Raw genomic sequence first — 21,638 nt, 5'->3', positions numbered from 1 at the left:
TCAAGTACTGGCATCCTTGGACATGTGTGACACGGTCACCGGCGGGGATCGCCAATCTGTTCCGATAGACCACTGAAGGATGTTATGTATGAAGATGAAGCTTTCTTTGTGGTGACATCGTGCAAGGGTGGTGATTATAGGCCTCAGCCTTGCAGAGTTCAATTTCGACGACGAATGATCTTGATTTCTCGATAAACGTTGGATCTAGACATGTTTCATCGTGCTTCGAGAGCATGGCAACTCTTGACGGACGGTACTTCACCTTAATCAGCAATATCATGATACGAATGTATTGAGTTTATGAGTTGACTCCGGAAAAGCAGTTACCCAAACCCTTTACTTCCTACCCAGACTGTGCAAACAAGCTAGTAGGGGAAATTGGAGTCTATCTCTAATATAGTTTTCGATATGATTTCTAACACGAACGTGATTTTCAACGTGATTTTCAACGTGATTTTCAACGTGATTTTCAACGTGGTTTTCGACGTGGTTTTCGACGTGGTTTTCGACATGGTCCATTAAATAATTTGTACATATGGAATCATCCTTTTTGCGATTGAGAGATGTTGAGTGAACTTGACAATTAAACTCGGTACAAATATGCGTGATGCGGTTTTCATACCGAGGACCACGGCTTTACTCCACACTTGCCTTAGATGGCACTAGGAACGGTCCGCGGCTCAAGCCCACGCGCGCAGAAAGTGTCGACATCTGACTCCCCCGCAGGCTCTGGGTTATTGAATAACTGCAATAATCTCTGACAAAATGAGTTGTAATTCATCTCAGATTCACAAACCAGATGATTGAAATGGAGTTCACCACCGCAGCGGAATTTGTTAAGGTGAGGCGAATTGCGTACTACATACATCCGCGGTTCCAAGGCTACTGACGATATAAGGGATAGGCTTATCAGGCCACTCGAAATGCATTTGATTCCAAAGTTACCAGGGGGATAAACTGGAGAATTCGGCAGTTGAAGCGTACGTGGTGGATGATCGAGGAGAACAAGGATCGTATTGTTGCGGCGCTTTACAAAGACTTGAAGCGACATCGCCAGGAAACAATATTGTCCGATTGTACAATGGTCCAGAATGACATTCTACACATTCTGGCGAATCTAAACGAGTGGATGCGGGACGAGAAGCCGACCAGATGGGATATGATTAATTTCATGGGTGGCACGACTATACGCAAAGAGCCCAAGGGCGTGGTGCTCATCATCGGCGCCTGGAATTTTCCAATATTACTCCTCTTGCATCCAATGCTAGCGGCTATCGCTGCAGGGTGTGCGATAATACTCAAGCCATCGGATATGGCGCGCGCGTCCCAGGACTTACTCATGGAACTCGTTCCGCAATACTTGGACCCCAATGCTATTCGTTGTGTCACTGCTGGTCCACAAGAGATGCAGCATATCCTTGGGCACCGATTCGATCATGTGTTTTATACTGGATCTGCTAATATTGGCAAGATTGTGTATACTGCAGCTGCGAAGCATCTCACGCCTGTCACGCTAGAGCTGGGAGGCCAGGGACCGGCTATTGTCATGCCGACTGCGAATATTGAGCTCTCGGCCAAACATATAGCAGTTACCAAATTCCAAAATGCTGGACAGGTGAGTGTTGTTTTCTTTTCCCTTTGAGCAGTCTTCGGGCACATAGATAACCATATGATATAGATCTGCCTCACAGTCAACCATGTAATTGCAGATCCTAAGATCAGCGATGCTTTAGCTCAGGCCATGATCCGGCACTTCGATCTTTTCATGGGCGGCCAAGACAAACAACCTGAGTACTATACACGCATAGTGAACGAGCGCAATTTCGACCGACTAGATCGCCTGCTCAAGGAGACAAGAGGCAAAATCGTCTATGGCGGTCAACGTGATCGTTCCACGCAATTCTTCGCACCAACCATTGTCACCGGCGTGAGACCAGGAGATAGCTTGCTCTCCGAGGAATTATTCGGTCCAATCCTACCGATAATGGAGGCTGACTTAGATTCCGGCCTCGCTTTCACACGTGAAACTGGCCAACCGCTTGCCTTGTATGCCTTCACGCAAAACTCAGATGAGAAACATCGCATCCTTGATGAAGTTCAGTCTGGAGGCGTCACATTCAACGATTGTATGCTGCATATCGTAGGCCGCGACGCACCATTTGGAGGCACCGGCACCTCTGGATTTGGATATTATCATGGATATCACGGTTTCCGCGAGTTTTCTTACCTGCGCACTTGTACAAATGCTATGCCGGCGTGGATGGAGTCGTTGATGGATGCACGATATCCACCGTATTCATTGAAAAAGATCGAAAAGCTTTCGCCGCCTGTGAAACCTGGCTTTGATCGCGATGGGAATGATACTTCAACGCGGAAATTGTGGAGATGGACGTTCGGTCTGGGGGTACTTGTGGTTTCCATGGCCATCCGGCATATTTTGGGGCAAAGTTCACGTCGGCCGTAGGGCGAGGAACTTGGATGATTCAATATTATGAGAGGACAACTGGGAGTGCCGAATACCCATCCATTATATTGATGCGACCAAGTCATGGATTGAACCTTGGAAGACTGGGCTTAGTCGAAATATCATAGTTTGATCTGACTACGGTAATAAGACACGTGCAAAGATATATTGGTTCACTTGGTAGCGAATATTATTCTGTTCTGTACAAAGGACACTACCGGGGTTAGTACTGAGACACTCATATCGTAATGCTATGCTACAAGTCATTCATCAAAGGTGCCTTCTCGATCATCAAAGATCATAAAATCATCAGGGTCTGTTTCACTGCCTTCGACCATCAACCATGCCTGCTTGACCATGTCAACAGTCTCATCCTCGAAAGCAAGGTCCAGACTGGGCAGCGGGAAGCTATAGACGTGAGGTGAGTGTGTTTGGATCGTGGGGGGTAAGCCATCGTTACTAAAATGACCGATATGGTTGTATCGCACAGACCAATGAACAACGGCGTGAGGTCCTTCCGCCTGGAGAAGTCGGTCGACTGCACATTCCAACAGAGTCTGACCTTCCAGCCCCGGGACGGAGACGTTGCCGTAGATGATACCTGTGTTCAGTCCATATTAGCTATATGAATGACAAAAGAAAAATAATTTCTTTCGAAAAAGCAAAGTCAAATTGCAGAGCTCATGATCAGTTCGTGATAATAATTATCATCAATGATATTGCAGACAATGTAGATAAGTTTAAACAAATCATCATACGAGCGATGCGGGGGAAGTTGGAATGGGAAGAACATTGAGGATGACTTACTCTGCTGACGTGGACAATCGCCGGTGTCACTCGAGTGAACCTGGAGATACACTGGGGGCGACTGTGGATTGCCTAATGTTTCGCCTGGGAACATCAAAATAGCGCTGACAGGCACAGGGCCCCCCTCCGTAGTGACGGGGAAAAGAAACGCGAGGTCCGAGGAGACGACAGTGATTGACCGTGCAATTTTAGCGCAGGACAGCGACTGTGCCTGAGCGACAGGAAGATCCCATTGTGAACCCACCACGGACTTTGCCCTAACAGACTCACCATTGGACAGTTGCAATTCTACAGGGAATTGCTCTTCCGACCCACCATCAGTGAGACTTTGGATTCCTGTACCAAGAGCATATACTCCTCCACCAACGGCAGAGGCTCGACAAGCAACTTGGAGAATCTCGGATCCGCCCCCATACTTGGAAATGACAGAGCCAAATCCTGGTCCCAAGGAACCAATAGATGCAAGATGCCTCTTGATTCGTGGAAGGGCATATGCGGCAGAAGTATTTTGAAGAGTTTGCTGCGAAAGCGAAAGAGAGAGCAAGGGACTCTGAAGGTCTTGTGGAACATCCAACTTGCTGGTCAAGTACTCTCCGAACGGAAGAGACAGGTCTTCCTCTGCTTCACTATTGTCCTCATCATCCTTTGGCTTACTGATGTGCCGCAAGAACCGCATCAGTGCCCTTTTTGATTTCATATTGATATGTGTATCAGCAAAGACGTCCTCACGGCTGCCTGGTACACGATGGAAATATCGCGTAGCACCCAGTTCTTCACTCTCAGTCTGTGAGGGTTCCTGAGAGTGAATCCACCAGCTTCCTACAGCCATGAACTCCAACTGGCGATAGACCTTGGAGGATATCAGGACAGATATCAGTTGGGAGCGAGTGTAGAGGAAATGAGGCGAGAGGGAGAGGGTGTAGGCTCGACTGGCCGCCAACTTTGGACGAGGCTCGACAGTGTCTTGCGAATGATCGTATGTGAAAATTTTGGCTTCTTCGAATGGAGTGCGGCCTGGACCACGTTGGTTCACATCGTTCACCCAATCGTGAGCCTCATCCAGACTGAATGCCGCCTCGGATCCACCATAGTATGCGTTTTGATCCAGATGAAGGACTTTTTTTCCCGACCGAGAGAGGGATCTTGGGAGAGAACGCGTTAGTGGCTAGGTAGCCCACGACTCAAGTGAATGCGACTCACAAGGCCAGAAGGGATTGAGCCAGTCCAGTCCCTGCAATAATCACATCCCACTCGGTCCCTGCCAAGGTGTCCATGGTGCCCACGAGAGAGCTAGTGCTCTCGCCAGTAGCAAACCAGTTAAGTGTATGACTCTGGCTGGTCGGAATCTGATAAATTGGACAAATAGGTGATTTAGCGCCTATTGAGTTCCATTCGTAAGTTCCATGAGCTCAACAACCAAAGGGGGTGGATGGTTAGAGCTCATGGAGTACGGATCGAAGAGAAAGAAGAAAAAGGAAAGAAAATGTTTTGTCGAAGCTTTTGGTGTGCGCGAAGGCGGTGAGCAGCAAGAAGTGGGGACGGCACTACTACCACCACCACTACTTAGTAGTTCTTAGTTGATTCTTAGAAGTCTGGAGTAATTCATCTACAATCAACCTCGGTCATTCTCAGACCACCTAGGTACAACTTGAAACAGGATTACAGACACCTAATCATATATGGGCGTGAAACCAGCATAATGAGTGCAACCGACATCACAATCACATAGCACGTTGCATGTGCCATCTGCACAACATTCGATAAAAATAGCCCCCAAGGCCAGATGGGCCAAACTCCCCCATCCTTCGCATGAGATCATTCTTGGGGCAACTTACTCTTTCCTCTCCCCTCTCCACATCTCTCAGTGAGTAAGTCAATTCGATGACTCGATTTATTTGGTGATCTGGGCCTCGAAATTAATTGAGAAGGTATACGCAGTTCAAGGTACCAAGAGATGGCAGACGAACCAGTCATTATTATTGGAGGCGGACTTGCAGGCCTGGTCGCTGCCTTTGAGCTCTCCAAACGTCAAGTACGCAGTGTTATCGTCGATCAAGAGAATGAAAGTAGTCTAGGTGGTCAGGCTTTCTGGTCGCTGGGCGGCCTTTTCATTGTGAATACGCGGGAGCAGCGCGTGGCAAGAATCAGAGATAGTCGCGAACTCGCGTTACAGGACTGGTTGAGCACAGCTAAATTTGATCGTGAATGTGATTACTGGCCAAGAAAATGGGCAGAGGCCTTCATTGACTTCGCGTCGACTGAATTTGAACAATATGTCAAATCTCTCGGATTGACTTTTTTCAATGTGAGCTGGGCCGAACGAGGCGATGGATCTGCAGGAGGACATGGAAACTCGGTGAGCTCAGTTCTACACCCGATTTGTATACTGGGAACAAACCTAACTAGAAGAACTACCAGGTGCCAAGATTTCATGCTTCATGGGGCACCGGGCCCGCAGTCGTTGATATTTTCGAAAAACCAGTCAGAGAAGCCGCGAAGAAAGGGCTAGTGGATCTTAAATTTCGACACCAAGTTGACTCCATTTTGGTTGACGAGCATACCGGTGCAGCTATCGGTGTGAAAGGCCAAGTTCTCGAGCCATCTGATACCGCACGTGGGGTTGCAAGCAGTCGGAAAACTGTTGACACATTTGAGATTCGTGGGAGCAAGGTACTCATCTCTAGTGGAGGGGTTGGCGCCAACCTTGAAGTTGTTAGAAAGAATTGGCCTGTCGACCGACTGGGTGCTGTTCCATCAAACTTTGTTATTGGAGTCCCTGCTCATGTGGATGGCCGAATGATTGATATCGCGCATGAGGCTGGTGCCAATGTAATTAACAGCGATCGAATGTGGCATTACACTGAAGGCCTCAGCAACTGGGATCCTATCTGGCCAAACCATGGGATTCGGATAATCCCCGGACCATCGTCACTTTGGCTAGATGCCGCAGGTCACCGACTGCCTCCAATGCTTTATCCTGGTACTGATACCCTCGGGACCTTGAAGCATATCTGTCATAGTGGTTCAGATTACACGTGGTTTATACTCAACAAAACGATCGTTGCCAACGAGTACGTTCTTTCTGGCTCCGAGCAAAACCCAGATATCACAGGGAAAAGCATTCTTCAAACACTGAAACGTCTGTTTTCTTGGTCGCCCACCGAGCCAATCCAAGCATTCATGGACAAGGGCGCCGATTTCGTGGTCGAGGACAATCTCCCTGACTTAGTTACTGGCATGAACAGACTGGCGAAGGAACGCGGCGGACCGGCTCTTGAGATTGAGGACATCGAACATGAAATTCATCTTCGTGATCTTCAAGTCGACAACTCATTTAGCAAAGATGCTCAAATCATGCTCATCCGAAATGCGCGCAACTACTGGCCTGATCGAATGTACCGAGTGGTCAAGCTTCACAAGCTGTTGGACCTAAAACATGGCCCCCTGATCGCGATTCGATTGAATATCCTGACTCGAAAGACACTTGGGGGCTTGGAGACGAACCTAGATGGAAATGTCCTCCGACCCGACGGATCAAACTTCCCAGGATTGTATGCGGCGGGCGAAGCTTCAGGTTTTGGTGGAGGGGGAGTTCATGGGTACAGTGCCCTTGAAGGTACTTTCTTGGGAGGCTGTATCTTCTCAGGACGGACGGCGGGTATAAAAATGGCCGAAGCAGTCAAGGCAGAGACATCTTGATCAGCATAGGGATCTAAGTGGCTTTGAGGACCATGCCTACGAAGGTGCAAATGAACGAATCGACATAATAAGTGACCGAATTACTAGATAGCTCCTAGGAATAGCATATTCTACAGTGAAAGTGGACCTACCTCTATTGACGGTCATGATACCCCTAACCTCAGGCTGAAGAGACACGGGAACAGAAAAAATCATGAAACTTAATGTTGTACTAAAAGTTGGAGGTGCTTTCTCAGTTAAACACACTCTACGACGGTTAATTACTGGTGATAGGTCTGTTTCAACTTTCATTTAAAAGAAAATGGCACGCAGTGCGCAAATTATTCTAGCAACCTTATTAACTAGATCAAATAAATCAGCAAACCTCATTGGTATGATTACCGGAGCAGTTTGGTGGGAAAAACAAGAATTGTGAGAAAACCAAAGGCCTCATCAATCCAAATCAAAGAGAAATATCCAAGGAAAACTCAATCAGCGACAGGTAAATGCCAAAGAAGCTTCGGGGATTTATCACACTTCACGCCTACTGAGTGACTTCAGCGGCGCTTTTCTCTGTAGCATTCTCAACTTGAATATCTCGCAACTTCTCCGATTGGATAGTACCCTGCTCCAGCTTGCGAACATGCTGGAACTGGACAGTGGTCTTCCATGGCCGCATACCAGGAGTGGTGAACATGTCCTCCACCTCTTCCAAAGTCTTACCGGCAGTCTCGGGGAAAGCGAAAAACACATGGACGGTCATCGCAAAACAGAAGACACCGAAGACTAGATAGGTCTTCCACTGGATGTTCTCAAATGCGGGGGGAACAAAGTATGAGAGAGCGAAGTTGAAGATCCAGTTGGAAGCAGTTGAAAGAGCCACGGCCTTACCACGAAGACGCAAGGGGAAGAGCTCGGGTGGGTAGATCCAGCTGACGGGACCCCAGGTTGGTGCGTAACTGGCGACGAACAGATAGGTACAGGCGATGATACCCTTGGCGGCCATAGGTGCCTCGGACATGTCCCAGGACTCCTCAGCAACACCACCCACACCACCGGCCGGCGCAGGCTTACCATAGGAGGCCATCAGACCTCCGTTGGCGAACATGAAGATCATCATGAGGGTGGAGCCCACCAGAAGAGGGGTACGACGACCCCAGCGGTCAATGAAGAGCAAAGCAAAGATAGTCATAACGACGTTGATGACATATTGAATCGAGGATGCGACTAGGTTGGCGTTACCTGATAGACCAGCCATTCCGAAGACATAGGTGATGTAAAGCATCATGACGTTCATACCGGTCAGCTGGGACCAGATCTGGGTGAACATGCCAATATGGGTGCGGTAAATCATGTGGCCCTTGAAGAGCTCGACGTACGAGGCATCGGCATGTTGACGCTCGAACTCGACAATGTCCCGAATCTCCTGCAACTCAGTCAACACGAATGGAGCACTCTTGTCTCCCTTAGCGTGAACCAAGGCCAGAACCTCATGGGCCTCCTCCCAGCGATCATGCTTGGCTAACCAACGTGGGCTCTCGGGAAGGAGGAAGAACATGAAGAACAGGAAGACGGCCGGGATCATCTGGAGACCCCAAGGTAGACGCCAGGCAGCGTTACCGGTGAGGAAGCTGCTTCCGTAGGAGATGTAGAACATGATCAGAATACCCCAGGTGATGGCCCACTGCTGTGCTCCCACCACTTGTCCTCGTTTACTGGGCTGGGCCAGCTCGGCGACGTAGACGGGAACTTGGGCGCTGAGAATACCAACAGAGATACCGTTGATAAAACGACCAGCGACGAGTTGACCGATACTGAATGAAGCGCAGACGATGGCACTACCGATACACCAGATGACCGAACCAGACTGGATGGCGCCCTTACGACCAATCCAGTCCGTGACAAAACCCGAGACCAGCGCACCGAGGAAGGAACCACCCGGCATGGCAGCAGAGATACCACCTTGGGTCGAAGAGGTTGGACCGCCACATTCACCCTTCTCATTGATGCCAGTCTGGTTGAAGAAGCATTTGTACTGTTGAGTGCCAAGACTGGGGAGAAGGTTAGTGAGTGGATGTGAAGATCGAGGAACAAAGAGAGAAGAAAAAAAGTGGGGGGTGGGGAAGCTTGTCGAAGCCAAAGAAAAGTAGGAAATGATGTGACTTACATGGCAGACATAGAAGCAATATCAAAACCGAACAGTGCACCGCCAATGACGGCCACCGTGGTGATGAAGTAGATGTTTCCTATAACGTACCCCATGATGGATTCAGTGGGGGTATGTCAAGGGGAGCACAGTAGAGTAAGATAGAAGAAGAGAAACTTTGGGGAATCAAGTACAGAAAAAAAGAAAAACAGAGAAAAGTTTAGAAAGAAACTGAGGAAGGATTGCAGAAGATATAGAGACAGGGAATAGCAAACGGGGGGATTCCAGCTTAGCTAATTGGGGGACATCGTGAGAATTGATGGATCTAAATAATTAAAATTAAATAAATTTGAATCCCGCCTAAGGAGTGCATACATGTTGTCTGGGTTCGAGCAATTTGACTTTTGTGGAGAAGAGGAGAAGAGGAGACCACAGCTTTCTACCACTAATAGTTCAGCGTCGATGACTGTGACTGCTACATGACTACCGAGTATACCGAGTATACCAAGTACACTTCTACTCTAGATGCCTAAACTTGACTGAGATCAGCATCTCGAACTCCTTCGAGAACTAGTGGACACCGCTCATAGGACAGTCTGTTCAGGGTCCAAGACCCCAGCAGATTAAACTAGGACTAAAACGCGCCATACCAAGCCCCCTAACTGCACTAACGCTGGCTAGCGCATGCTACTTCGCAGGTCAACTACCAACGCCACATGGTTTCATCCAATCCCACGTTATTCTCTTCTGGGCGCGGACTTTTTCTGTTTTGCGTTTTTTTCAGTGGTTTTGAATGCTTTGTTTTCTGGATCTTGTGCTTTTTCTTTGGCTTCGATCCAAGGTTCTAGGAGTAAAAAGGGCCTCACATGATGTTCGGCATTGCTTTTAATATCTTTCGTTAAAATTTTCTTCATTTTATATTATGAATGATAGAATATAGTGGGTTTTCTGGGTTTTCTGGGGTTTCTAGATTTTTTCCTCATTTCTATTATTTTATTTCTCCTCCAAAGTTGTGTTGTCTTAAAATCTTATATCGTGATGACTCGATGACTATGAGGAGGTAGATGGCCCCCCTTCTCCACACCCGTGATTCCCCCTCAAATTCCCCAACTCCCCAGTCTTTTTTCTTTCTTTCCCCCCCAGAATCAACACATATCCACCCCCGCGTTTCCATGATTGGTTACTCTCCACCAAAAAAAGGATGTGGCATCTTGGATTTTCTTTTTTTTATTATTTTTCCCCTTCTCTTTTTCCTTCCTTGTGCCTTCTGCCTTTCTCTTCCATCCTATCAGGGGCTTGGACCATCTTGAGGCTTGCCAAGCTGTTGAAATCTGGTTTGCTCTTAGGTTGCGCGTTCGGCTCGGCGCCTTGTCTTGTTTAGACGAACGCCATGGCGGCCTTTGGTCTATTCGTTGCCCGGATCTGTATATGATCGACTTCAAACAAAGTTTCACCATATCCACGTTACCCAGCCTGCCGTCCCACTGATGACCGCGTGGAAGCGATGGTACGACCCGACCTACAACCCCAGCCTACAGGGGTCTTGCCATAGGCTGATACTTTAGCGTGTCAGTTGGTTGCCGTGCGCCACCGGGCCCTTGCTCCGAGATAACTGACCTGCAGCTCCTCGAGTCAACTCCTCCGAGTTCCGTTAGTCGGGGCTCGTTCACCCGATTTGTCTTTCTTACAAAGGCCACCCGAACGGCTCTCTGCGGCAAATCAGCACACTAGTTCCCGATTTGGAAAGAAAAAAAAGACTGTCTTTGTGCGCAAAGCATCGCGCAATACGAAAAACGGAGTAGGGTGTACATATGGCGCTCAGTTCACTTTTATGACTAAGACTAGGATGCCCCACTACCTCCCAGTTTGATCCCAAGGCTCTCACTAAACAGAATACATGCCCTGCTTACTGAGGTAATTAGTCCAGAAACAAATTCGGGTCAGGCCGTTAGTACTGGGTCAGAGCACAGCGGAAAATTTACAACCCTGGATTTTCAAAAGAAGACCCATCCATCATCATAAGACATATTCTTCTTGATCATACTCATACTTGAAAGTGTTCTAGAAGCTCGCCATTACGCAAATGAGGATGCCTCGAACAAATCTGTTCTATTGATTGTTGAGTGGTTACATGGGAGACTCCGATCCCTGCATGTCAGATCTGGCTCGCCAAGCTTACGTTTCAGCACAGTCATCTTGACTCGACGAATATGAATACCACATACGTAGTGACCACACTATGCTTAGTGAGCAGTTCAGCAAAACTAGCTCATAGGTATTATTGAGAAGCTGCTAGGTGATATGAGACATCCACCCTTGATCTCAGTGTAACAAATCGTATGTAGGCCAATTTCTACCTGGGGGGAGAAATAATGTTCCTCTAGGGCTGAGTGATCTGACATGTTGTGTTGCGCTAATATCTGATCTTGGTGTAGCCGTATCACATTAATTCATGGAGATCATTTTGCGCATTTGAGCCGCTTCTTCGGGCACCGTAATAATAAAACGAACCGGCTAGTCGAGCCGAAGGTTGCTCACTACCTAGTAAGTTGGTAGTAGAGGTTTCTTTTCTTTTTCTAAACATCAAATCCTATTAAATACCTACGATGGCGGGGATTAGAAGCCTACATGCCCAAGGAAGAAAAGAAAGAAAGAAAAAGAGAGAGAAAAAAAAAGGAAAAACGCCTTTTCGCTTCTTGGAATAATTACAGATAGTTTTAGTATTGCTTCACTTGGACCTGCATATATCAGAACTTTCGATGTTTACAGGCCGCTTATAACCTACTAACCGTTCTGAAAAGCTACTAGTACTACTAGATGTACTGTAGATGGTTCGGGTACCCGGGGGCTTTGTTAGCCCTGAAGTCGGTAATAGAGCAGGCCACTGTCCACATGGCTTATTCCAAAGTTGATATGTATTATATGAACGAACTTAGAAGTTGGAAATTCAATATTCGGAATTTATGACATCGTCCATTCAAATGATAATAATCCAGGTTTAGCATTGAGTAGTTGCGATTATCTTCAATTCATCACTCTTCCGCCGATTGGAGCTTGACAAAGCTGAATGGCAGAGACAAAGTTCACAAGGAATTACATGATGAATTGGACAAAAAAAAGTTCATGATCAAATCAGAGTGACAAAAAAGCAGGCAATCAGCAACAATACCTTCAAAAATATCGTTCTTCATACTAAGTATTTGGAGGGCTATCGTTGATCAAGCAATGGCATTTTGATTTACATTGTAGTGGACTCGGGTACTCCGGACCGAAGAGATGAAAATCAATTCTCAGCCTCGTTTTGAGCCTAGTTCGCTCCAAGTGAACTAGTGCGATGATGTTTCAATAATCCGGCGCATCGCATTGGCTCACATCGGTCGTAGGTGTGGAGCAGATCTAAACTGAATCAAGCCAATGACTTGCCAAATTTGGTTTAACGCAAACAACGCAAAAAAGGCCCCCAAATATCCTTAGTGACTCCTTTCTATAAAATCCGCGAGGTAATCGTCCTTTTTGTTAAAAATAAAAAAAGCCATCTTCGCTTTCTTCTATCGCCATGTCTCGCGTGGTAGATCAAATACCAACACCCACTGAGGTCCGACGAAAGAAGGTCATTGTGCTCAGTTTAAGTCGGTGAGACTTCGTCTGCACATGCATAGTACTATTTAAAGGAACATATCAGGCTAATACTAGATCCACAATGAGTAACTAGATCTGGAACTCTTGGTCTTTATCGCGCACTGCAAATCTTGGGCTTTAAACCATACCATGTTTACGAATGTTTCATTGTCAATGGCACAGAGCATACCAAGATATTCACGGAGACCGCAATTGCTCAATTTAACCGCCTATCCGGGATTAAGAGAGCCACGCGTGCAGACTGTGATAAATGGTTTGCCAATTATGATGTGAATCAATATTGAAAAATCGTTAAAATAAAAACGGCCGGTTCTAATCAATGGACGTGATCTACTAGGCTATCGTTGAAGTGACAAGCTTGTTGAGCACCGAAGTCCTAGAGTCTTACGCCAAAGACCCCGACGTGAAGTTCATTCTCACCGAAAGAGATCCCAGAAAATGGGCTTTGTCAATCAACAACTCTGGCGGAAAGGCATTTCAAGCCGTCAGCAGCTTTCCGTTGAACATCCTGAAGTATTTTGATTCGCAGCTGTACCATTTCATCGAGCCGCACCTCGTCATGTATAATGCCTTTGCATCTGGCACTCGCCCTGGAGATACGGACAACGAAGAAGTACTCTGCCAGTTCTACAACGATTAGTACGTCTCAATAAGCCCGAATTACCTTGAAAGTTCGATGAACTGATAAAAACTGCAGTATTCACATGGTCAAGGCGACTATTTCTGCAGATCGTCGACTTGATATCCAATTAGACCGAGACGGGCTGGGTTGGGATGATATTTGCTCTTACCTCGAGCTTCCAAAACCTGAACAGGACTATCCTGACCGTAACCAACCTGCCAAGTTTCAAGCCTTGTTTGAGGGTTTTTTGAAACCAAGGGTTGCCCTCGCAGCAATGCGATGTGGTGCTGTTATTGTAGCCACCATTGGGGTTTGTGGATGGGCGTCCATGAAGTACGGTCCATTAGTCCTTCAAAATGTTACTCATTGTGCACGAGCATGGTGATCGTGAGATGAACATCGGTCCTTCGAGTTTGCCATTTTGGTCGATACCGTGTGATATAATGTAAGTTATATTACATTTAGTATGGAGAAGATGAGAAATTGAGATAAAAAACCGGTGGCTTTGTACAGCGGTATTTAGTATAATCAGGAACTCGGACCTGTATCATAGATCTTCACTCCTTCTCTGGGTTGCCTCTTTGTCCCTTCCATGCCATATACTTATTATGTATATCAAGACGGAAAACTTGCTTCAACGAGGCCGAAAGCTCTACTTGAACAGGCAGCGCCGCTTGAACTGCACCCACTCCACAAAGACCATTTTGCCGATCAATGAACCAAGTCAATGTCAGGCCTCCACCCCACGTAAGCGTTCGATCGCCATGCCACCCATAAGATTCCTCCAGTGTCAATAAGCCGCCCAGGCCGTAGCCTACATTTGCTCCAAGCTCAGTGCCCACACGTAAAAAGACACCAGCTGGACCAGAAAGTGCAGCTTGATGGCTCTTGATGGCCTGAGGGCTGAGGTGGTTTTCAAACATGTTATCGACAGTACCAGTTTTTAGGAGCTTCTCATCATTAGCTAGAAGTGAATGAAGCACCTTGATAAAGTCGATACCGGGCAAGAACAATCCATGTCCACCAAAATCGCCAATGGTGCGTTTATTCATATCACCACCCCCTCCAACGACGGCCTTTCCCAGGGCGTCGGGATCGTCTGGGTTAAGATCCACCATGCGAGTTCGCAGCTCATTTCGTGTGACTGGATAGAATTGACCGTCTGTAATTCCTAGCGGGTCAAATATCCTTCGTTGTATATTTTCACCCAGTGAGCAGCCGGTTACCCGCTCCACCAAGCGACCTGCCCAGTCTAGACCCGGGCTATACATCCATCCCTCACCAGGTTGGAATACCAGGGGATAATTAAAGAGATCTTCGACTGTTCTTCGCTCGGTTTGTGACCCGCCGAATTTCTCCCGCCAGAGAGCGACATTCTGGTTCATGAAATGGTAACTGAGGCCAGAGCTATGTGAAAGTAGCATTTCGAGAGTGATAGGTCGAGCGGCGGGCTCAAGCAAAGGTGTTGTACCGTCACCCGCGAAGCCGGTAAGGACTTGTTTGGAGGCAAGCTCGGGAGCAATAGATGAGAGATCCTCATCCAATGTTAAGCTCCCATCTTCGACACATTGCAAAGAAGCAATTGTGGCGAATAGTTTGGTGGCAGAGGCTAAGTAAAGCACGTCGTCTAGCTGTTGCGGTCGTTTCTCACCGGATATAAGAGTACGCTCCCCAAGTGCCTTGTTAAAGACAAAGGAGCCACTGGTGTCAGTTGCACACAGAACAGCTCCATTAATTTTGCCAGAAGCTATGGCATCATTGAAGCTCTGTTCCATGTTTGTTTGAATTTGTTCGTTCACAAGACCTTTCGTCAATTGATCAGGGCAATGCTCGGTTCGGATCCTGAAGCAGTATCGCAGATGGCAAAGAGTAGATATAGGAATTTTGCTTTTTAGGAGGAAGTTTCATGTGTTGAAAATATTCAAGCAATCGCAGAAATGTCAACAGGAAGAGAGCTCCACCCTCTAACCAGTTTATACGTACACAAGGAGCTTGTCATGTCGGGGTTCGAGTTGTTGAACTCTGTGCAGCATCGGAAACGGGGAAAGCTTTAAACCCGAAATCCGAAACCCGAAATCCGCGGATTTGTGACCCATGTAAAACCAGTTGACACGAACATTGAGAGCGATTAAATTTGGCGATCTCTATGCTTGGAAACAATCAGTTGAAATCAGACACCTATCCCAACTCATGAACACCGCAGATGTCAATTAATGTGTTAGTTGACTTTCTTTACTCGCCATAACATGAGAGACTAGGTATTTGATGTCGGGAGAGAAACGAAGCCCGTACAACGCTAAATCTATTGCATGATAAAAGAGCGAAACTCATACCTGCCAGGTATTTCTACAAGTCCACGCTTTGGCTGCCTTACGTCAAATTGGTTATGAAGTTTCTTTGCCCAGACTTCGTACTCTTTCATTCATCCTTCTACTTTCTGTCTGTGCTTTCATCTTTCACATTCGATCACCATAACTCGAAATTCGTATTCATGATTTGAAGTATATCCTTTTTATCATAGATCTCCTCTAGCAAAGGGTTGCATCTCTATGCAAAGATTATATGGTGAAATGCACAGTATTACAAAGAGTTTTTAACCTGCGTTGGATAACTACTGAAACAAGGCTTCCACAACTAAAGAGAAAACCGAGATCTGGCTTGTCGCAAGTCGCCTGGACCGTGATTAACAAAGAAAAGTAAGTTCGCGCAATGACAAGGAGATACATAGAGTAAGGGGGTTATGAGTCCAACCCTTTGGAACTGATCTAGAGTTAAAGATGTCATTTCAATCGGTCACTTAATACTGGGGCAATATTAGCTGTTTTCCAAGGTCAGACTGCGCCGCAATCACATATAGTATCTCACTCAAGGTAGCTCGGATACACCGGAAAAGCCCAGCATGGCAGTCCAAGACTCGGAAAAGCATGGGAATCGACTTTATTCTACCGAACTCATGGATATTTTTGTTCGCTACCGCCGTCTCCGGAATAAAAGACCCAAAGAGAAAGGCTTTGAAGGACCGGCAAATGCCGCAGGCACCCTCGAAGAAGCGCAAATTAAAAGCAGACTTTTAAAGCCAAGTCCTCCACGCCAGCACGGGAGGCCTGCCCCACTAAAAGCTGGACATCTGGCAAAAGATGATCGAGCCGTATGGAGGTATGAAATCCAATTCATAACCTGAAATGTACCGGTGACAGCCATAGTGGCGGGTGCCAAGGACAGGAGGATGGAGGCAAATCTTGATTTCTTTTTGAATCGTACAGGAGGGCCAAATAGCGCTGTTGATGTACACTCGGGATACAAGAGTTTCGATCAGATATGGCTCAACTCCAAATGGCTTCGGTTGGACTGGTTTAGGAACAGGGCCATTGAACTCCAGAAGATGACGGAAAAAGGAAGTTTCGGGCTAAGTCACCTATCTCCAGACGATATTGATCTTACAACAAAGATGGACCAAATTCTCGTTGAAAATGACTTGCAGTATGGAAGGGTGGTACAAAGAATTTGAAAACTTATTACACCTGGTTCTCTGGAGCAAGGAACGCTAGTTGTGGGCCTATGCCTGTAGAGCGTCCTCACTTTACGATGATAATAATGCCAGACGGAGATGTTTGTGAGTATTAGATTCTAAATTGCGAGAAAGAACATGCTAACATCTCCGATGCAAACTTTCAAGAGCCGAGTGAGGAATTGGATAAAAAGATTAAGGCCGGTGCAAATGGAAAGCGTTCCAATGATGATGGAGTTGATGCTGACGATGAAGCTACCCCCAAGAAGACGAAAAAAACAAAGACAGAAAAGAAGGTAAAAATTTCGAAAGAGACCTCATATGAAGGGTTTTGAAATTTCGAAACGTTTGAAAGACAACCATATTACATGCCGAATAGTTAGTATCTGGCTTCATTGATTGCATTTGATCAAGGATTACCATGCCGAACACAAAATTTCATTATACTCATTAATGTCGTATTTTATTTAGTAAGCTGGGAATATTCAGTATTTCTCAACCCAAAGAACGAGGTATAAGCCAAACTGAAAAAAATGTTATTCGTATGGCTAGTCCGCGCATCTTGATGTTATGGGTGGAAAATTAGTATATCATTTATCTCAACTCCCATTTGATAGTGACATCGACTCTTTACAGTCCAATGGAGCGCATCTTCACTAGTCACACAGACCAAAGATGGCGCTGTGTAGAAGTCATCATGCGCAGGAAAAAATAACAATTCTAGCTCACTGTCAAATTCTAGAAGTCAAATCTTTTTGTTTTAATGGAAAACAAACCTTACACAAAAGACAATGCGTAGTACAACTGATAATTCGAAAGCATTGAATCTCAAAAAGCTCGAAGAATTTAATTTAAATCACTCGCTACAATAATCAAGGTTGTTAATTATGATGATTTATTCAAATCAAAACAAGTACAGTTGACGAACAGGGTCGAGAAATCGTAATCTTGAATTTTCCTTCGGATCACCTTCATTGCCACCCCTCTGAGAATGGAGATTAGCTTTGGATTCAAAACTCTAGGCGCTTATTGTTTCTACATGAGTTGCAGTTGTCATGTTTTTCCCTGTGCATTCCATCTTTTCCATCTCGATATTTGCGACAGTTGCAATGTCATGGCCGTCAAAGATCTTGGCCACTTCCTCCAGAGGCATATATCGAGTCTCGAGATAGAAAAACCAGATCACCACCACTTCCACAGCCAAGAAACAGCAATAAAAGATATAATAACGCCAGTGAATGTTGTCAAGAGCGATAGGGTTGACATATTGGTTGAAAAAGAGCGCAATATACATGGCGAATTCCATGATAGTGTATCCCTTCGCACGCATCGAATATGGGAGGATCTCAGTTGTGTAGCTTGCGATCAACCCAGACCTATAATGAATTTGTTAGTATATCCATATATTCGAGGTCTCCAGCGGCATTGAATTCTTACTTTAGATTGTAGAATAGATAGTATATGAATATCATCCCGAGAACACCAGATCCAAGGCTCGAGCTAGCATTCGTATCGTAGCGCGCTGACAGTATAGTCCATATCACAAAGGCGACCAGCATTCCTGCTGAACTGATCAACATGATGGGACGACGGCCCCATTTATCGACGAAGAAACTGAAGAAAAGGTTGGTGGCAAGGTTAAAAGAAGTCAAAGCGCCGTTGATCAGAAGCTGCTCGTTGGCATCTGTGATCCCAATACTGTCCATGATGAGATTGAGGTAGTATGAAACGAGACCATTCCCCGACCATTGGGCAAACAGTCCAAATGTGACAATGATGAGGAGCCGCCTGCGATTACCCTGGGTTCGCAGAAAGTCCAAGAAAGAATTGGATTGGTCGCCGCTTTTTTCTAATGCAATGGCTGTCGTGATCTCGGTGAATTCTAATTGAACTATTTCATCTGTCTGGTCTCCCTCTGCATGGTAATGTGCTAGAATCTCTAGAGCCTTATCAGGGTTATTTTTGGACACATAATAGCGAGGACTCTCAGGAATCCACCACACAACAGCTAACATCGTTAAGGTGAATATACCCTGGACAATACTGGGTAGTCTCCAAGACCACTCGCTCTGTTTGTATTAGTCAATCGCTTTTCGTCATGTATACAATGCGCACAATATCACTCACTTTTATTTTCAGCGTGCCATATGTTGTCCAAGCTGCGATAAACGCCCCCGAATGGTAAGTAGCGCCAGCAATTGTAACCAGAATCGCTCTATCCTGAGCTGGGGCAATTTCGGTGATCAGAAGTGGAGCGGTACAAATAACTATTATGTCTCCAAATCCAAGAATATAGCGAGCGCCGACAAACATTGAGAAGTTGATGGAGCTCGATTGTAGTGCAACCCCGATCAACATAAAAATTGAACCAAATACCAAGCAAATTTTACGACCAAGATGATCTAACATGAATGGCAGAATAACCAGACCTGTCAAAGCTCCAGCACTCATTACACAGTTGAATAGACCAAGGGTTGGTCCCTGCGGGTGGTGAAAATAGTCTTGCCAGTAGGACAAAGTTTGTAGACCATTCCTAGCAACGTTAGCGTAAACTGAGAATCTACAAATGGAGCGACACATACATCATGGAATTGTCAAATCCATTTGCCGTGTTTGTCGCAATCAAGATAAGTATATAGAAGTATAGGAGACGCATATTACGTTGTCTCCACCATTTCACTCGCGGAAATACTCTCCCCGCAAGATAAAAATGGCCCTTCGGGGGTTTAGATGTCACAACTTGTTGAACCATGGCTGCGCGGTCTAGAGTATTCCAAGGTTTCTTTGCGTTTTTGTGTCCTTACAAACGTCGGCAGAGGATTTTTCCAGGCTCTTATGTGGTCTGATTTTACCATTATCAAAGCCTTTGGCTTGTCACATATAACCGCTCCAATAGAATATAGTAGGAGGCGCCTCTTGAACAGGCTAAAAAACACATGACCAATATACTTGGATCTGAGATGACCCCAGGAATTACGAATTCAGCCTAATATAAAAATGCGGGGTCAAAGGATGCCCAGGTGATTTTGTAGCGGAGCGTACCCCCGTGTCTCAGATGACTAGTGAGGCGCGCCACTTAAAATCGAATATTACTTTTGTTGGTCCAATTATTGTCAGAAAAACTACAATCATTGTGCTGAAGCCCAAATGTCTTGCAAAATCCAAAATCCCATCATTACTGGGTTTGCGCCCGACCCTTCTATTTGCCTCATAGATGGAATATTTTACTTGGTGAATTCTAGTTTCCATCTTTTTCCTGGCTTGCCGATATACATGTCTACGGACCTTGAATCATGGACTCACATCGGTAAGGTGTTGTTTCTAAATGGGTCGTGATCAACATTAAGTAATTCCAGGGAACGCCATCAATCGTCGTTCGCAGGTATCACTTGTTGGAGCAAGTACGTTTATTGCGCCGTGGGATGATGGAACAGCAATGGTGGCTACCGGTGGTCTTTATGCCCCCACAATCCGCCATCACAAAAACACGACCTATATCATCTGCACCAATGTTATCCATGGCTCAACAAACGAACCTGGAGATGAGCATAGCGAGCAGTTTATTATATACACGAAAGATATTCAGTCTGGAAATTGGTCAGACCCGATAGTCTTTTCTTTCCCTGGGATTGACCCTTCTTTGTTCTTTGATGATGAGGATAAGGTCTATGTTCAAATTTGCAAGACTGGCCCAGAGTTCCATATTTATAATATGGAACTTGATATAAAGACAGGTAAAGTATTGACAGAGCCTTCTCTAATTTGGAGAGGCTGGGCTAGAGGGTACACAGAGGGACCCCATCTATACAAGAAGGATGGCTGGTATTATTTGTTGTGTGCTGAGGGTGGTACATTCCGGCACCACATGATGAGCATGGCACGCTCAAAGCAGCTGTCCGGCCCATATGAGCCGTATGAGAAAAACCCTTTGTATTCATCTCACGGGTCCGACCGTTATGTCCAAAACACTGGCCATGGTGATTTATTTCAAGACCAAAAAGGACACTGGTGGATGGTCTTTCTGGGATGTCGTATTTGGAAAAGCCGGTCCATAATGGGTCGAGAAACTTTCTTGACCAGGGTGGACTGGAAAGAAAATGAGTGGCCTGCTATCGACTGTGCTACTATTGAATGTCACCGAGGGCTTTTAAGTGCGACGCCAGTTGGTGTCAACTCTACTACACCGTGGGTGTATCTGAGAGATGCGAAGATTGATCGATACGATATTCAAGGGAACATAATCAAAATCAAATCAGACTCTGTGGAGCTGACTAGTCCAAATGAGTCTGTTACTTTTCTGGGTCAACGGCAGAGACGACTCGAGGGTACTGCGTCCGTCACTATTGTCAGACCTCAAATGCGAACAAGTGTTCGTGCGGGACTGGCACTTTACAAAGATGAACATCGATATCTAGCAGTAATGGTGAACTTCTTAGAAGGGAATATCGTTTTTGAGGGTATCAACTGGGCTAAGAATTTCTCCCAAACAGAAACGCAAAGCACTACGATTGGGGATTCCGTCTCACTCAAGATTGATTACACTGAATTATCATTGCAATTGTCCTTTAAACCCGCAGAGGGAGAATGGTATTCTTTCGGTGCAGTCGACACATCTGTCTTGACTGACTTTGATTTCACCGGTCCGGTGATTGGAATTTTTGCCATTGGGGCTGATGTTGATGTTGAGTTTGAGAACTTCGAGGTGGATTCTACTACCTAAACATAGAAAGGGTACATGCAGTATGTATCCCTTCCCACCTCTAATTCGTTGATC

The 21,638-nt window shown here is 46.0% G+C and overlaps 9 protein-coding genes across 9 annotated transcripts; 5 read left to right on the top strand and 4 right to left on the bottom strand.

Annotated features, from left to right (window-relative positions):
* Nucleotides 1-799: 799 nt before the first annotated feature.
* On the top strand, nucleotides 800-2,464 carry N7478_010775 (Aldehyde dehydrogenase C-terminal; the record flags this gene model as incomplete). The annotated part of the gene is made up of 3 exons (XM_056926989.1): nucleotides 800-841; nucleotides 905-1,615; nucleotides 1,679-2,464. The coding sequence occupies 3 exons, from the start codon at nucleotides 800-802 to the stop codon at nucleotides 2,462-2,464; spliced, it is 1,539 nt and encodes a 512-aa protein (XP_056774037.1).
* A 263-nt stretch (nucleotides 2,465-2,727) lies between these two features.
* On the bottom strand, nucleotides 2,728-4,545 carry N7478_010774 (putative Rab geranylgeranyl transferase escort protein; the record flags this gene model as incomplete). Its single annotated transcript, XM_056926988.1, has 3 exons — nucleotides 2,728-3,065; nucleotides 3,272-4,413; nucleotides 4,472-4,545. The coding sequence occupies 3 exons, from the start codon at nucleotides 4,543-4,545 to the stop codon at nucleotides 2,728-2,730; spliced, it is 1,554 nt and encodes a 517-aa protein (XP_056774036.1).
* A 680-nt stretch (nucleotides 4,546-5,225) lies between these two features.
* Nucleotides 5,226-6,970, top strand: N7478_010773 (FAD-binding dehydrogenase; the record flags this gene model as incomplete). The annotated part of the gene is made up of 2 exons (XM_056926987.1): nucleotides 5,226-5,627; nucleotides 5,690-6,970. The coding sequence occupies 2 exons, from the start codon at nucleotides 5,226-5,228 to the stop codon at nucleotides 6,968-6,970; spliced, it is 1,683 nt and encodes a 560-aa protein (XP_056774035.1).
* Nucleotides 6,971-7,493: 523 nt separating this feature from the next.
* N7478_010772 (sugar porter family MFS transporter) lies at nucleotides 7,494-9,211 on the bottom strand (the record flags this gene model as incomplete). The annotated part of the gene is made up of 2 exons (XM_056926986.1): nucleotides 7,494-9,000; nucleotides 9,117-9,211. 2 exons carry the CDS (start codon nucleotides 9,209-9,211, stop codon nucleotides 7,494-7,496), a joined length of 1,602 nt encoding a protein of 533 aa, XP_056774034.1.
* Nucleotides 9,212-12,651: 3,440 nt separating this feature from the next.
* N7478_010771 (sulfotransferase family protein) lies at nucleotides 12,652-13,741 on the top strand (the record flags this gene model as incomplete). The annotated part of the gene is made up of 4 exons (XM_056926985.1): nucleotides 12,652-12,728; nucleotides 12,808-13,003; nucleotides 13,072-13,373; nucleotides 13,432-13,741. 4 exons carry the CDS (start codon nucleotides 12,652-12,654, stop codon nucleotides 13,739-13,741), a joined length of 885 nt encoding a protein of 294 aa, XP_056774033.1.
* A 172-nt stretch (nucleotides 13,742-13,913) lies between these two features.
* Nucleotides 13,914-15,131, bottom strand: N7478_010770 (serine hydrolase domain-containing protein; the record flags this gene model as incomplete). Its single annotated transcript, XM_056926984.1, has 1 exon — nucleotides 13,914-15,131. One exon carries the CDS (start codon nucleotides 15,129-15,131, stop codon nucleotides 13,914-13,916), a length of 1,218 nt encoding a protein of 405 aa, XP_056774032.1.
* A 1,819-nt stretch (nucleotides 15,132-16,950) lies between these two features.
* Nucleotides 16,951-17,199, top strand: N7478_010769 (uncharacterized protein; the record flags this gene model as incomplete). The annotated part of the gene is given in 2 exon segments (XM_056926983.1): nucleotides 16,951-16,965; nucleotides 16,981-17,199. The coding sequence occupies 2 exon segments, from the start codon at nucleotides 16,951-16,953 to the stop codon at nucleotides 17,197-17,199; spliced, it is 234 nt and encodes a 77-aa protein (XP_056774031.1).
* Nucleotides 17,200-17,882: 683 nt separating this feature from the next.
* On the bottom strand, nucleotides 17,883-19,177 carry N7478_010768 (putative hexose transporter; the record flags this gene model as incomplete). Its single annotated transcript, XM_056926982.1, has 3 exons — nucleotides 17,883-18,240; nucleotides 18,302-18,933; nucleotides 18,992-19,177. 3 exons carry the CDS (start codon nucleotides 19,175-19,177, stop codon nucleotides 17,883-17,885), a joined length of 1,176 nt encoding a protein of 391 aa, XP_056774030.1.
* Nucleotides 19,178-20,137: 960 nt separating this feature from the next.
* N7478_010767 (putative xylosidase/arabinosidase) lies at nucleotides 20,138-21,584 on the top strand (the record flags this gene model as incomplete). The annotated part of the gene is made up of 2 exons (XM_056926981.1): nucleotides 20,138-20,171; nucleotides 20,221-21,584. The coding sequence occupies 2 exons, from the start codon at nucleotides 20,138-20,140 to the stop codon at nucleotides 21,582-21,584; spliced, it is 1,398 nt and encodes a 465-aa protein (XP_056774029.1).
* Nucleotides 21,585-21,638: the final 54 nt, after the last annotated feature.

The sequence above is a fragment of the Penicillium angulare genome, assembly GCF_028827245.1.
Source record: "Penicillium angulare strain IBT 27051 chromosome Unknown utg000008l_segment0_segment0, whole genome shotgun sequence".
Classification (NCBI taxonomy): Eukaryota; Fungi; Ascomycota; class Eurotiomycetes; order Eurotiales; family Aspergillaceae; genus Penicillium; species Penicillium angulare.
This window is presented reverse-complemented; position numbering and strand designations above follow the sequence as displayed.